This window comes from Cololabis saira, chromosome 4 (assembly GCF_033807715.1).
Source record: "Cololabis saira isolate AMF1-May2022 chromosome 4, fColSai1.1, whole genome shotgun sequence".
In the NCBI taxonomy this organism is placed as follows: domain Eukaryota; kingdom Metazoa; phylum Chordata; class Actinopteri; order Beloniformes; family Belonidae; genus Cololabis; species Cololabis saira.
Window position 1 is genome coordinate 27,460,706 of NC_084590.1, and position 10,970 is coordinate 27,471,675.

The 10,970-nt window shown below is 41.1% G+C and overlaps 1 protein-coding gene across 1 annotated transcript; it reads left to right on the forward strand.

The window, feature by feature from the left end:
- The first annotated feature begins 3,218 nt into the window (after positions 1-3,218).
- slc46a1 (solute carrier family 46 member 1) lies at positions 3,219-10,970 on the forward strand. The gene is made up of 6 exons (XM_061719294.1): positions 3,219-3,629; positions 8,809-9,200; positions 9,297-9,775; positions 9,933-10,016; positions 10,378-10,534; positions 10,655-10,970. The coding sequence occupies exons 1-6, from the start codon at positions 3,372-3,374 to the stop codon at positions 10,707-10,709; spliced, it is 1,425 nt and encodes a 474-aa protein (XP_061575278.1). The 5' UTR covers positions 3,219-3,371; the 3' UTR covers positions 10,710-10,970.

Consider the following 10,970-nt stretch of genomic DNA (forward strand, 5'->3'; position numbering starts at 1 on the left):
TTGATAGTGAAAAAAGAAAGTACCGTGGTATACATTGTCAGGCTTTCACACACGTCTTAACCCTATAATGCCGGATGTATCACAGTAGAGATATGAATTTCTGAAACGTATTTAGCACCCCATGATCAAAATAAAAAAGTTGTATACAAAAAACTATTTTAAAAAACTAAAACCAATCAATAAAATCAATGATACAAAAGTTATTGTTTAGAAGCTGTTATAGACCAAATTTGAAGTCTTTTTAATATATATATATATATATATATATATATATATATATATATATATATATATATATATATATATATATATATATATATATAATAAACACTTCAAATAAAAATTAGGATTCCCTGTGTATTATTAGTAATATAAAATTATTATTTATGTGAGGCATTAAAGGGTTAAAAGTTGACAAACCAGTTGACACATTTATACAATTAGCCACTGCATTGTTCCTTTCTTAAATTAGGAAAAAGATCCCATATTACATATTTGTCATTGATTTCCACACCTAGATGGTCAAATGTGAAGGTGAATCAGAGTCAAGTGTTTCCACTGGGATGACAGTCAGGTTTGAGAATAGGAATCTATCAGCCTCCGCTTCACAAAACATTTGTGCAAGTGTATTATACCACATCAAAAGAGAGTTTTACGTACCTTGATGCCCATTAGGCTAGAGAGACTTGAAAAACCAGTGTTTGGACTCCACCCATCCACAGTTACAGAGGCATGTCTCCACCATGAGAACAACGATAACAAGCAGCTTGTCTTGTAGTACGTCGTCTGTGTTACTCGTTAAACATTATGTTGACAGCTAAAGATAAAGAGCCACTACATCATCTGTAAAACACGGTGGTTGTAGTATCATGGCTTTTGCTGTATCTGAGCCAAGGTGGCTTAACATCAAATGTGGGAGGTATCATACTGTTTTATACTAACAGGTGTTGCTCTATGAGAAGGTCACGTAAAAGTCGAGTTCATTCACCACATCTACTGAATTATGGGATTTTACTGTTACATAAAGAAATTACCTAGTATGATATAATAACAATTTAATTGTATTTCATTACCCTTTATGGACTTATGTCAAATATAGTTGGATCATATTAATGAAGAAATAAACAGGACTCCACACTGAGCAGAGCCAGATGAGATGACTCTGGCATCTGCTAAGGATGCCTCCTGGACACCTCCCTGTGAGGTTTTCCAGGCACGACCCACTGGGAGGAGATGCCGCAGAAGACCCAGGACACATATGCCCCTTTTGCACTAGTATCACTTCAGCTCGGTTCTACCCGTTTTGCGCTTTTGCATTAGGGCTGAGACGGGTAGAGCCGCTCCAAGCCTTGAAGCGAGTGTGTGTCTCGGCTGTCGTGAGAACCCCTTGTGATCCCCCCAGATGAGGTGTACAAAGTGACCGGAGAGGGGGATTGTGTTATTATGGCTGTAACATTGTCTTAAAAATGTGTTAGGACCAAGTGCTTTACCCCCTTTTTTCAGAACGACTTCAACTTTCATTATCTGGAGTCATTTACATTTCACAAAATGTAATGGAGTGCTTAATAACACTTTACATGGAATGAAAACAAAAAACGGAAATAGATTTGAAAGGTTTTGAGTATATAAAGCAGTGTTATATCACAGTTACAAGAAATTGGAGATGAAGGAATGCAAACTGAACATGTTCTGAAACTGTCCATTGAACATTGTAACTCTGGACTTTTTGAAATGGCCATTTCTCCTGCTTTTTCAAAAGGTGCAAAAAACGCTTTTTGTCATCAACATCAACAACATCAACAACAACTTCCTCTGTTTTCCAGGCTACTGGTTCTTCATCTGAGCTGTCAGATGAGCTGTCAGATGAGCTGTCAGATGAGCTGTCAGATGAGCTGTCAGGGTTCTCAGATGGAATTTGGGGGACTTGGGACTTTGCTTCCTCCATAGGCTCGGTGTCCACTGCAGCAGGAGGCACCCTGAAAATATATACATAAGATATGAGATGTGATATATAACAATCTCTTTTAGATGAAAATAAAATAATTAGTGCACATCATATTGAGCAGAAAGGTATATAATGGGGGGTTACCAAGTAAATTCAGTTTGAGAGCTTCAGCAATACAATGCAGAAGCATAAAAAACAATAGTAGCCTAGTATCTATCCAACTCTGTATTTAGTATTACTATAACTCCTGCTGGGACACAATAAAAAAAGAATGATAAGAATTATTTCAAGGAAGTTGGAAGTTATCGTTTTAGCTTAGTCAATATCCACTCTATATGCACTGAATAGAGTTTACTTACCTCTGCATGGTTGCTCATCCTCTGAATCCAAGTACCGCTCCGGAGGGACGCTCTTTCTTCTGTCTGGACATGGCGCAAAACAAAACACTAAACTAAACTAAACACAGATAAACAATGGACAAACTAGACTAACTAACTAACTAACTAACTAACTAACTAACTAACTAACTAATAAAACATACAAAATATACTCCTATAGGCTACTATACTGAAATACCGCAAAATGATATATATATCTACTCTTTTTTCTTCTCCGTCTACTCTGTACGTCACGTTACCGTAATATATATATATATATATATATATATATATATATATATATATATATATATATATATATATATATATATATATATATATATATATATATCGTTGGCTTTAATATTCCGTTTAAATTTCTTGTCAGCATAAACTGGCGAGGAGTTACGGTAATTTGAATCAAGCCTGTTTTTTTTCTATCATATATGATAGAATCGGTAATACTTGGCAATAAACTTCTTTCTGATTCTTTCTTACTGATTCTAATTGTCATTGTTTAATGGAGGAGTAAATTAAAGTCATTGAATAGCCTATAAATTAATTATATTACATAATGCATATTACAAAAACTACCATTTTAAACCATTACTTCTTTCTGTCTTTTCTTTCTTCAACTTGTTTGAACTGGGGAAGATAAGACATGTAAAGACTGATTTATGGTTCCGCGTTACACCAACGCAGAACCTACGGCGTAGAGGACGCGGCGACGCACACCGTACGGTGCGCGTCGCCGCGTGCCTAACGCCGTAGAGCACGCCGAACCATACGGCGTAGGCTCTGCGTCGATTTAACGCGGAACTATAAATCAGGCTTTATACAAGAAAAACATTAATCGTGTAGTTGTAGTTCATCTTTCCGTCCAGTAGAGGGCGAAGCGTCTCTGTTTTAATGTTTGCTTTCTTTTCTTATGGCTGCTTAACTTGATTTCATTTCACTGCTGCAAACACAAGCGTCTGCTAGTTTCTTGTACCGTCCCAGCAGGTTTTAATGCTCCTCTATCGTGCAGATATTTTGAGGGACGGTCAAACATGGACGAGCCGGACACCGCGGCGATCCTCCCGGGAGAGGAGGACGCTCCGCCGGCCTGCGGGCCCCGGCAGCCCCCGTACTCGTGTCCTGTGGTGACCGTGGAGCCGGTGTTGTTCCTGTCCGTGTTCTCCGTAGCCCTGCAGGCCCCCCTGAGCACCCAGTACCTGTGGGAGCGCGTCAGCGAGGACCTGGGCTTCAACAGCTCCAGGAGGGCGGAGTGCGGCAACAGCTCTCTGCCCGCAGACCCGCTGCAGCAGGTCAGTCCATTTATGCCGCGTTCCATTTGTCCTCGGAAGTGGGGATTTCCCAGTTCCCAGTCGGAATTTTCAACTGGAACGCCCCTCGAAGTGGGATTTCCCACTGGGAAAGTGGGAGAGTCTTCGCCACCCCCGAGTTCAGATTCCAAGATGGCTGCCCCGGTTGTAAACAGTAGAGAGCTCTGTAAAAATTCGTAGCACTTCATTCTAGTTATGGTCACACTAAATCAGTCGTATACAATTATTGTTCGGCATATATATGCTGCTATAGTGTAATTTACATTTTTCATGTGGTATATGCGAACTACAAACTTGTTTACCTACTTTGTAACTGGAACGCTGATAACTCGGCTGTGACGTCATTCCCAGTTCCGAGTTCCGACTTCCGAGTTAAATGGAACGCACCAGTAGTCCCTGGGCCAGATGTCAGGACCACTCAAGCTGACACAACCTGCTTATCATCTTTGAAAATATCCATGTCTGTAGATGATATTCTGGTATGATAACCAGGGGCACGCCCGGCGATTGGGGGGGACAAACGGGTGAAACCAAAAAACACAAAAAAAAATAAATAAATAAATGAATAAATAATAATCTTTTTTTTTTTTTTTTTAATTCTCATTAAATTATGGAATCATTTTTCAAAATGTTTCAAAATATGCCTATTTGTGTAAAAAATATGTAGTATTTGAGTTACATAAAAGCTTGTTATTTGTTTTCTTCCTAATTGTCCTTGTGGTCAAAAACCCCCAACACAAAAATGGTTTGGCCACTGATTAAAATTTGATGTTATCATTTAATTCAACCATAAGAATGGTCAAAATGTCCGGTCAGCACAAGTCCGGTGCTCAGAAAAGAAGAGAAAAGAGAAGAAGAGAAGAAGAAAATAGAGGCCTCAGAGATTCTCTAAACAAATATTTTAAAAAGGTGGTGACGGTGAAGCTGGAATTAATAAAGTCAGCGTAGAGCAAGGTAAGAAACAGCGCAGCCAACATTTACCAACCTTGTAACCTAACCTAACCTAATGTTAACGTCCATTAGCTTGTATAAAAACCTGAAGAGCAGAGGGAGAGGAAGAGGGAGAAGGAGAGATCCGGGCGCAGGGGGGCCCATCTTAGATTATTTTGTCCGGGGCCCCGGCAGGACTGTCAGCTGGCCTGATCACCCTTCCTGAGTGGCAGCAGTATCATAGTTATCAGCTCATGAAGTTACAATGGGTTGCAAAAGTATTCACCCCCCTTGAACTTTGTGACCTTTTGCCACATTTCAGGCTTCAAACATAAAGATATAAAACTGTAATTTTTTGTGAAGAATCAACATCAAATGGGACACAATCATGAAGTGGAACGAAATGTATTGGAAATTTCAAACTTTTTTAACAAATAAAAAACTGAAAAATTGGGTGTGCAAAATTATTCATCCCCTTTACTTTCAGTGCAGTAAACTCTGTCCAGAAGTTCAGTGAGGATGTCTGAATGATCCAGTGTTGACCTAAATGACTAATGATGATAAATGGAATCCACCAGTGTGTAAACATGTCTCCGTCTAAATGCACCTGCACTGTGATCGTCTCAGAGGTCCGTTTAAAGCGCAGAGAGCATCATGAAGAACAAGGAACACACCAGGCAGGTCCGAGATATTGTTGTGGAGAAGTTTAAAGCTGGATTTGGATACAAAAAGATTTCCCAAGCTTTAAACATCCCAAGGAGCACTGTGCAAGCGATAATATTGAAATGGAAGGAGTATCAGACCACTGCAAATCTACCAATACCTGGTCGTCCCTCTACACTTTCAGCTCATACAAGGAGAAGACTGATCAGAGATGCAGCCAAGAGGCCCATGATCACTCTGGATGAACTGCAGCGCTCTACAGCTGAGGTGAGAGACTCTGTCCATACGACAACAATCAGTCGTATACTGCACAATTCTGGCCTTTATGGAAGAGTGGCAAGAAGACAGCCATTTCTTAAAGATGTCCATATAAAGTGTTGTTTAAAGTTTGCCACAAGCCACCTGGGAGACACACCAAACATGTGGAAGAAGGTGCTCTGGTCAGATCAGACCAAAATCTAACTTTTTGGCAACAATGCAAGACGTTATGTTTGGCGTAAAAGCAACACAGCTCATCACCCTCAACACACCATCCCCACCGTCAAACATGGTGGTGGCAGCATCATGGTTTGGGCCTGCTTTTCTTCAGCAGGGACAGGGAAGATGGTTAAAATTGATGGGAAGATGGATGGAGCCAAATACAGGACCATTCTGGAAGAAATACTGATGGAGGCTGCAAAAGACCTGAGACTGGGACGGAGATTTGTCTTCCAACAAGACAATGATCCAAATCATAACACAAAATCTACAATGGAATGGTTCACAAAAAACATATCCAGGTGTTAGAATGGCCAAGTCAAAGTCCAGACCTGAATCTAATGGAGAATTTGTGGAAAGAACTGAAAACTGCTGTTCACAAACGCTCTCCATCCAACCTCACTGAGCTCCAGCTGTTTTGCAAGGAGGAATGGGCAAAAAATTCAGTCTCTTGATGAGCAAAACTGATAGAGACATAACCCAAGAGACTTACAGCTGTAATCACAGCAAAAGGTGGTGCTACAAAGTATTAACTTAAGGGGGGTGAATAATTTTGAACGCCCAATTTTTCAGTTTTTTATTTGTTAAAAAAGTTTGAAATTTCCAATACATTTCGTTCCACTTCATGATTGTGTCCCACTTGATGTTGATTCTTCACAAAAAATTACAGTTTTATATCTTTATGTTTGAAGCCTGAAATGGTACAAAAGGTCACAAAGTTCAAGGGGGGTGAATACTTTTGCAACCCATTGTACCTACCGCCTTCAGAAAATTACATTTTAGATGCTGGTGCATGTCCTGGTTTAGACTCATGTACAGGATATCTGTCAATGTTTCACAATATTGTCTTTGCTTAAAAGGTCCCCTTTGAAATGATACCATTTATTCAAGCTAAAATGTGTGGGTATATTATACATTTCCTGAATCATTATGGTCCTGTGAGTATTCCAGTTTTTGTATTTTGTGTCTCTGTTGTTCCTAGATGACACAAGGCTAAAAGATAGTACATCATTTAGGCGGAAATTGTGTAAAAATGTGTGTTGTTTATAGTTTAAAGAGCTGCAGTGACCTCTATGTTGGTCAGAAAGATTCACATTTTAGCTTCAATGAATGATTAAAGGGTCCACTTTAAAATGATACCAAAGACAATATTGTGAAACATTGACAGATATCCTGTACAGTCTAAACCAGGATATGCACCAGCATCTAAAATGTAATTTTCTGAAGGGGATGGGTAACTTCATGATAACTATGACACAGCTGCCACTCAGGAAAGGTTATCATACCAGAATATCATCTACCATAGATCATCTATCGTAGATATTTTCATAAATCATAAGTAAGTTTTGTCACCTTGAGTGGTACTGACAAGTGAAATGTAGGAGGAGGGGGACGCCTTGAATGGCAACCACAATCAAGTTTACTGGCCAAGTCAGAAACAAAACAGGGAATTTGACTCCGGTTATATTCGCTCGCTGTACAGTAAATAGACAAATGACAGCTCTTATTAACATATATACAATTTCTTTTTTAAGTGAAAGGTGTAGCAGTATGAGTTAGACATGGTTATTGAAAGGATGCTCTGTTACAGCATATGATTGTTATTATTATGATTATTATTATTATTATTATATTTTTTAATTATTATTATTATTGCACAGTGATTGATTACTCAGAGACTGTGAGTGATGAGAGTTCATCAGAGCAACAGCTTGGGGGAAGAAACTGTCTCTCAGTCTGGAGGTTTTGGCTACAGAGCTAATTGTCCTTTGCAGTCTGTGCCTGTCTAGTTTGGTGGCCGATCTGAACCAGACAGTGATGGAAGTTCAGAGAACAGACTGAATGATGGCAGAGTAGAAGGTGGTCAGCAGCTGCTGTGGCAGGTTAAACTTCCTGAGCTAACGCAGGAAGTACAACCTCTGCTGAGCCTTCTTCCTGAGTCCTGACAGAGTTGATGTGGGTGGTCCACTTCAGGTCCCGGGAGATTGTGGATCCCAGGAACCTGAAGGTGTCTGTGGGGGAGACAGTGCTGTTGAGGATGGTGAGGGGGGGTTAAGTCCTAACCTTCAGGCTCATCCATTGGTGTAACCGTCCAGCAACAGATATTATTACATAAACCGGTCTAGTCAAAGAGATGGTGGCAAAAAAAGTAGCTTAGAAATCTATATATGTGCCTTTAGCAAATTTAAAATTGCTTTGCTGGAACCTCTACATCTTTCTATATGCGGGTCTGATCTATCAGAAGGGGCAACACGTGTTCCTCTGCTGTCCCTGGACAGATTTTCAGCATTCAAGACTTTGTGTGTATCTATTAAGAAAAAAAAGATGATACTACAAACCTTTAAGCATGTAACAAAAGCTTTTAATACACAAAAGTTACACATTTTAACAAGAATCACTCTGGTTGAAAAGAGCCAGAATAAACCCATTAAAAGATGGATTAAAAAAGTTAAGGTACATATTTGTATGAATTTTCAAGGGAGAATTCAAAGGACAGAAAAATCTGTGACTGAAATGCACTTGAAGTCATTCTAAGAGATCAGATTTGATCTATCATGGGAAAATAGTTAAAAAGTGACCGCAGAGTTTGACCCTCAGCAAAGAGGAACGGCAGTCACAAGTTGAAACTAAACGGGAGGGGTATGATGACTATGCACAATCTGAGCAGAAACACCAGCAGTGTTTAGATCCATTACATGACATGCCTCTTATTCACCTTATTCAGATAATGAGCAAAGAAAATTAAGACAGTTCAGAGGCCAAAGAACAGTTCATAGTTTGTAACTGTTAACATGATTAAAAATGTGTGTACATAAGTTCATGCTATAATTTCATATACATTGTATGTGTTAAAAAGATACATTATTTGATTTAGGATTACATAGAGTAGTTAAAATGTAAAAGTATATAAGAATTCATGTGTTTATGTATGTGATTTGGAATTTATTGATAAAAGGTGTACTTTGTTTTTTGGCCTCTTTTTTGTGTTTTTTGGCCTCTACAGACAGAAACACTTGAATATCTTTGTCTGTGTGTCATCAGCTCTCACTCTGATCCGTATTTGTGACCTGGTTCAATTCCCGCTTTTCAGGAGGTGGAAACTTTGACAGCCCACTGGAACCTGTACATCAGTCTGGGAGGCTTTTCTGTGGGACTGTTGGTGGTGCCTCTCCTGGGCTCGTGGAGTGACCTTGCAGGTCGCAGACGCATCCTCATCCTCCCTAACCTTGGCATGGCCCTGCAGGCTGTAGTTTACCTTGTGGTGATGTACCTCAAACTGCCCGTGGGCTACTTTCTGCTGGGCAGGCTGCTTAGTGGCCTCTCGGGTGACTTTACTGCCATCCTTGCTGGCTGCTTTGCGTATGTGGCAGACATCAGTGACAAGAGGTCTCTCACCTTCAGAGTAGCGGTCTTGGAGGCGTCCCTGGGCCTGTCAGGGATGCTAGCCAGCATCATTGGAGGGCAGTGGCGCCGGGCACAAGGGTAAGATGTGTGTACTATACTCAAAAAATCTAGATATTTGCCATCTCAGTGGAAGAAAAAAACCTTTTGCATGTTATATATTTGCATTTCTTTCAGTTACATCAATCCGTTCTGGCTGGTCCTGGCCACCAACGTAGCCTCGGCTTTGTACGCTTACCTGTTTGTGCGTGAGTCTGTCGTCCCAGACCCAAGCGCTAAGCTCCTCACAAGTCGCCACCACAAAGCTGTCTGGCACCTCTACTCAACGGGAGGCAGCAGCTGTGAAGGGGACCGAAGATTTCACAGATGCAAGCTCTGGCTCTATACGCTCTGCTTTTTTCTGGTGGTGACTGTTCACTGCGGCGCCAGGGAGCTGTACGTGTTGTACGAGCTGAGCTCCCCGCTGTGCTGGGGCTCGGACCTCATCGGCTACGGCTCAGCAGCTCAGCACCTGGCCTACCTGAGCAGCCTGCTGGGGCTGAAGCTCATGCAGTATTGCCTCGACGACTCCTGGGTGGCTCTCGTGGGTCTGGCCTCAAATATAACCGGCCTGGTGGTCTTTTCAGTCGCTGATACCACCAACCTTATGTTCACAGGTGAGAGTGTCGTCATAACCTTTAAAATGCTTTGTAAACTGCTTCTATAATGACAGTATATTTGTAACAGCACTTGCTTTCGTCACTTGAAAAGTTGTGATATGATAGTTTCATTGACCCGTATTATTTTGATGATATGCTCTTTTTTTCTATCCAGGTTATGGTCTGTGTTTCCTCTTCATGGCTGCGACTCCTGTCCTCAGATCAAAGCTGTCCAAGCTTGTGGATCCATCCGAGCAAGGTCGGCTCCTGATCATGTTACAGTGATTATTATATCTTTTTTTAACAAGCAATTTTAGTTTACTACATGCTGAGTGCACATCTGGAACTGAGAGTGTGTCAGCTGGGCAGTGGTGAAACGTGTCAGTGAACTAATAAGATCAGCAACACCGCAGTGAAGTTTAATTTGAAGCACATCGGGGCAGCTTGCATCATGCATGTTTGACACGTGTGTGTGTGTGTGTGGTGTGTGTGTGTGTGTGTGTGTGTGTGTGTGTGTGTGTGTGTGTGTGTGTGTGTGTGTGTGTGTGTGTGTGTGTGTGTGTGTGTGTGTGTGTGTGTGTGTGTGTGTGTGTGTGTGTGTGTGTGTGTGCTACTCCCAGGTGCCCTTTTCGCCTCCATCGCCTGTGTGGAGAACTTGTGTTTCCTGGTGGGCAGTGGGATCTTCAATTCCCTCTATCCAGCCACCCTGCACTTCATGAAAGGCTTCCCCTTTCTTTTTGCTGCCATTATCCTTTTATTCCCGGCTGGAATAATAGGGTGAGATTGCTGCTCCTCCTCAAAGTCTGCCTATATGTTCTGTTTTATTGTCTGTAAAGAGTTAGAAAAAGAACATTTGCGTTGTAAAACATTGTCCATAATTCACATCTGCCTCTGTAGGACCGTGCGATGTTTGGAACAGAGGAGAGATCAGAGTGACTCAACGGGATCCTGATGGAGAAGAGGCGGTCTGTCGGAGAGTTGCTTATTTCTGTTGTCTGTCGGTGAGGTGAGCATTTCTGACGGAGAGGCATCCATCATGTCTGCAACGCAGGGGGAAACTTGGATATTTACAAAGATACAGGATGAGGCATTTGATGGGATTTTTCCACCTAGAGACACCAAAGAGACCAAGAAGAATGACCAAAAAAAAAACAGCTATGTATTAACAGACATTACCGCTAAACATCTTCTGTTAAAGAAGTAGTGGAGGTTG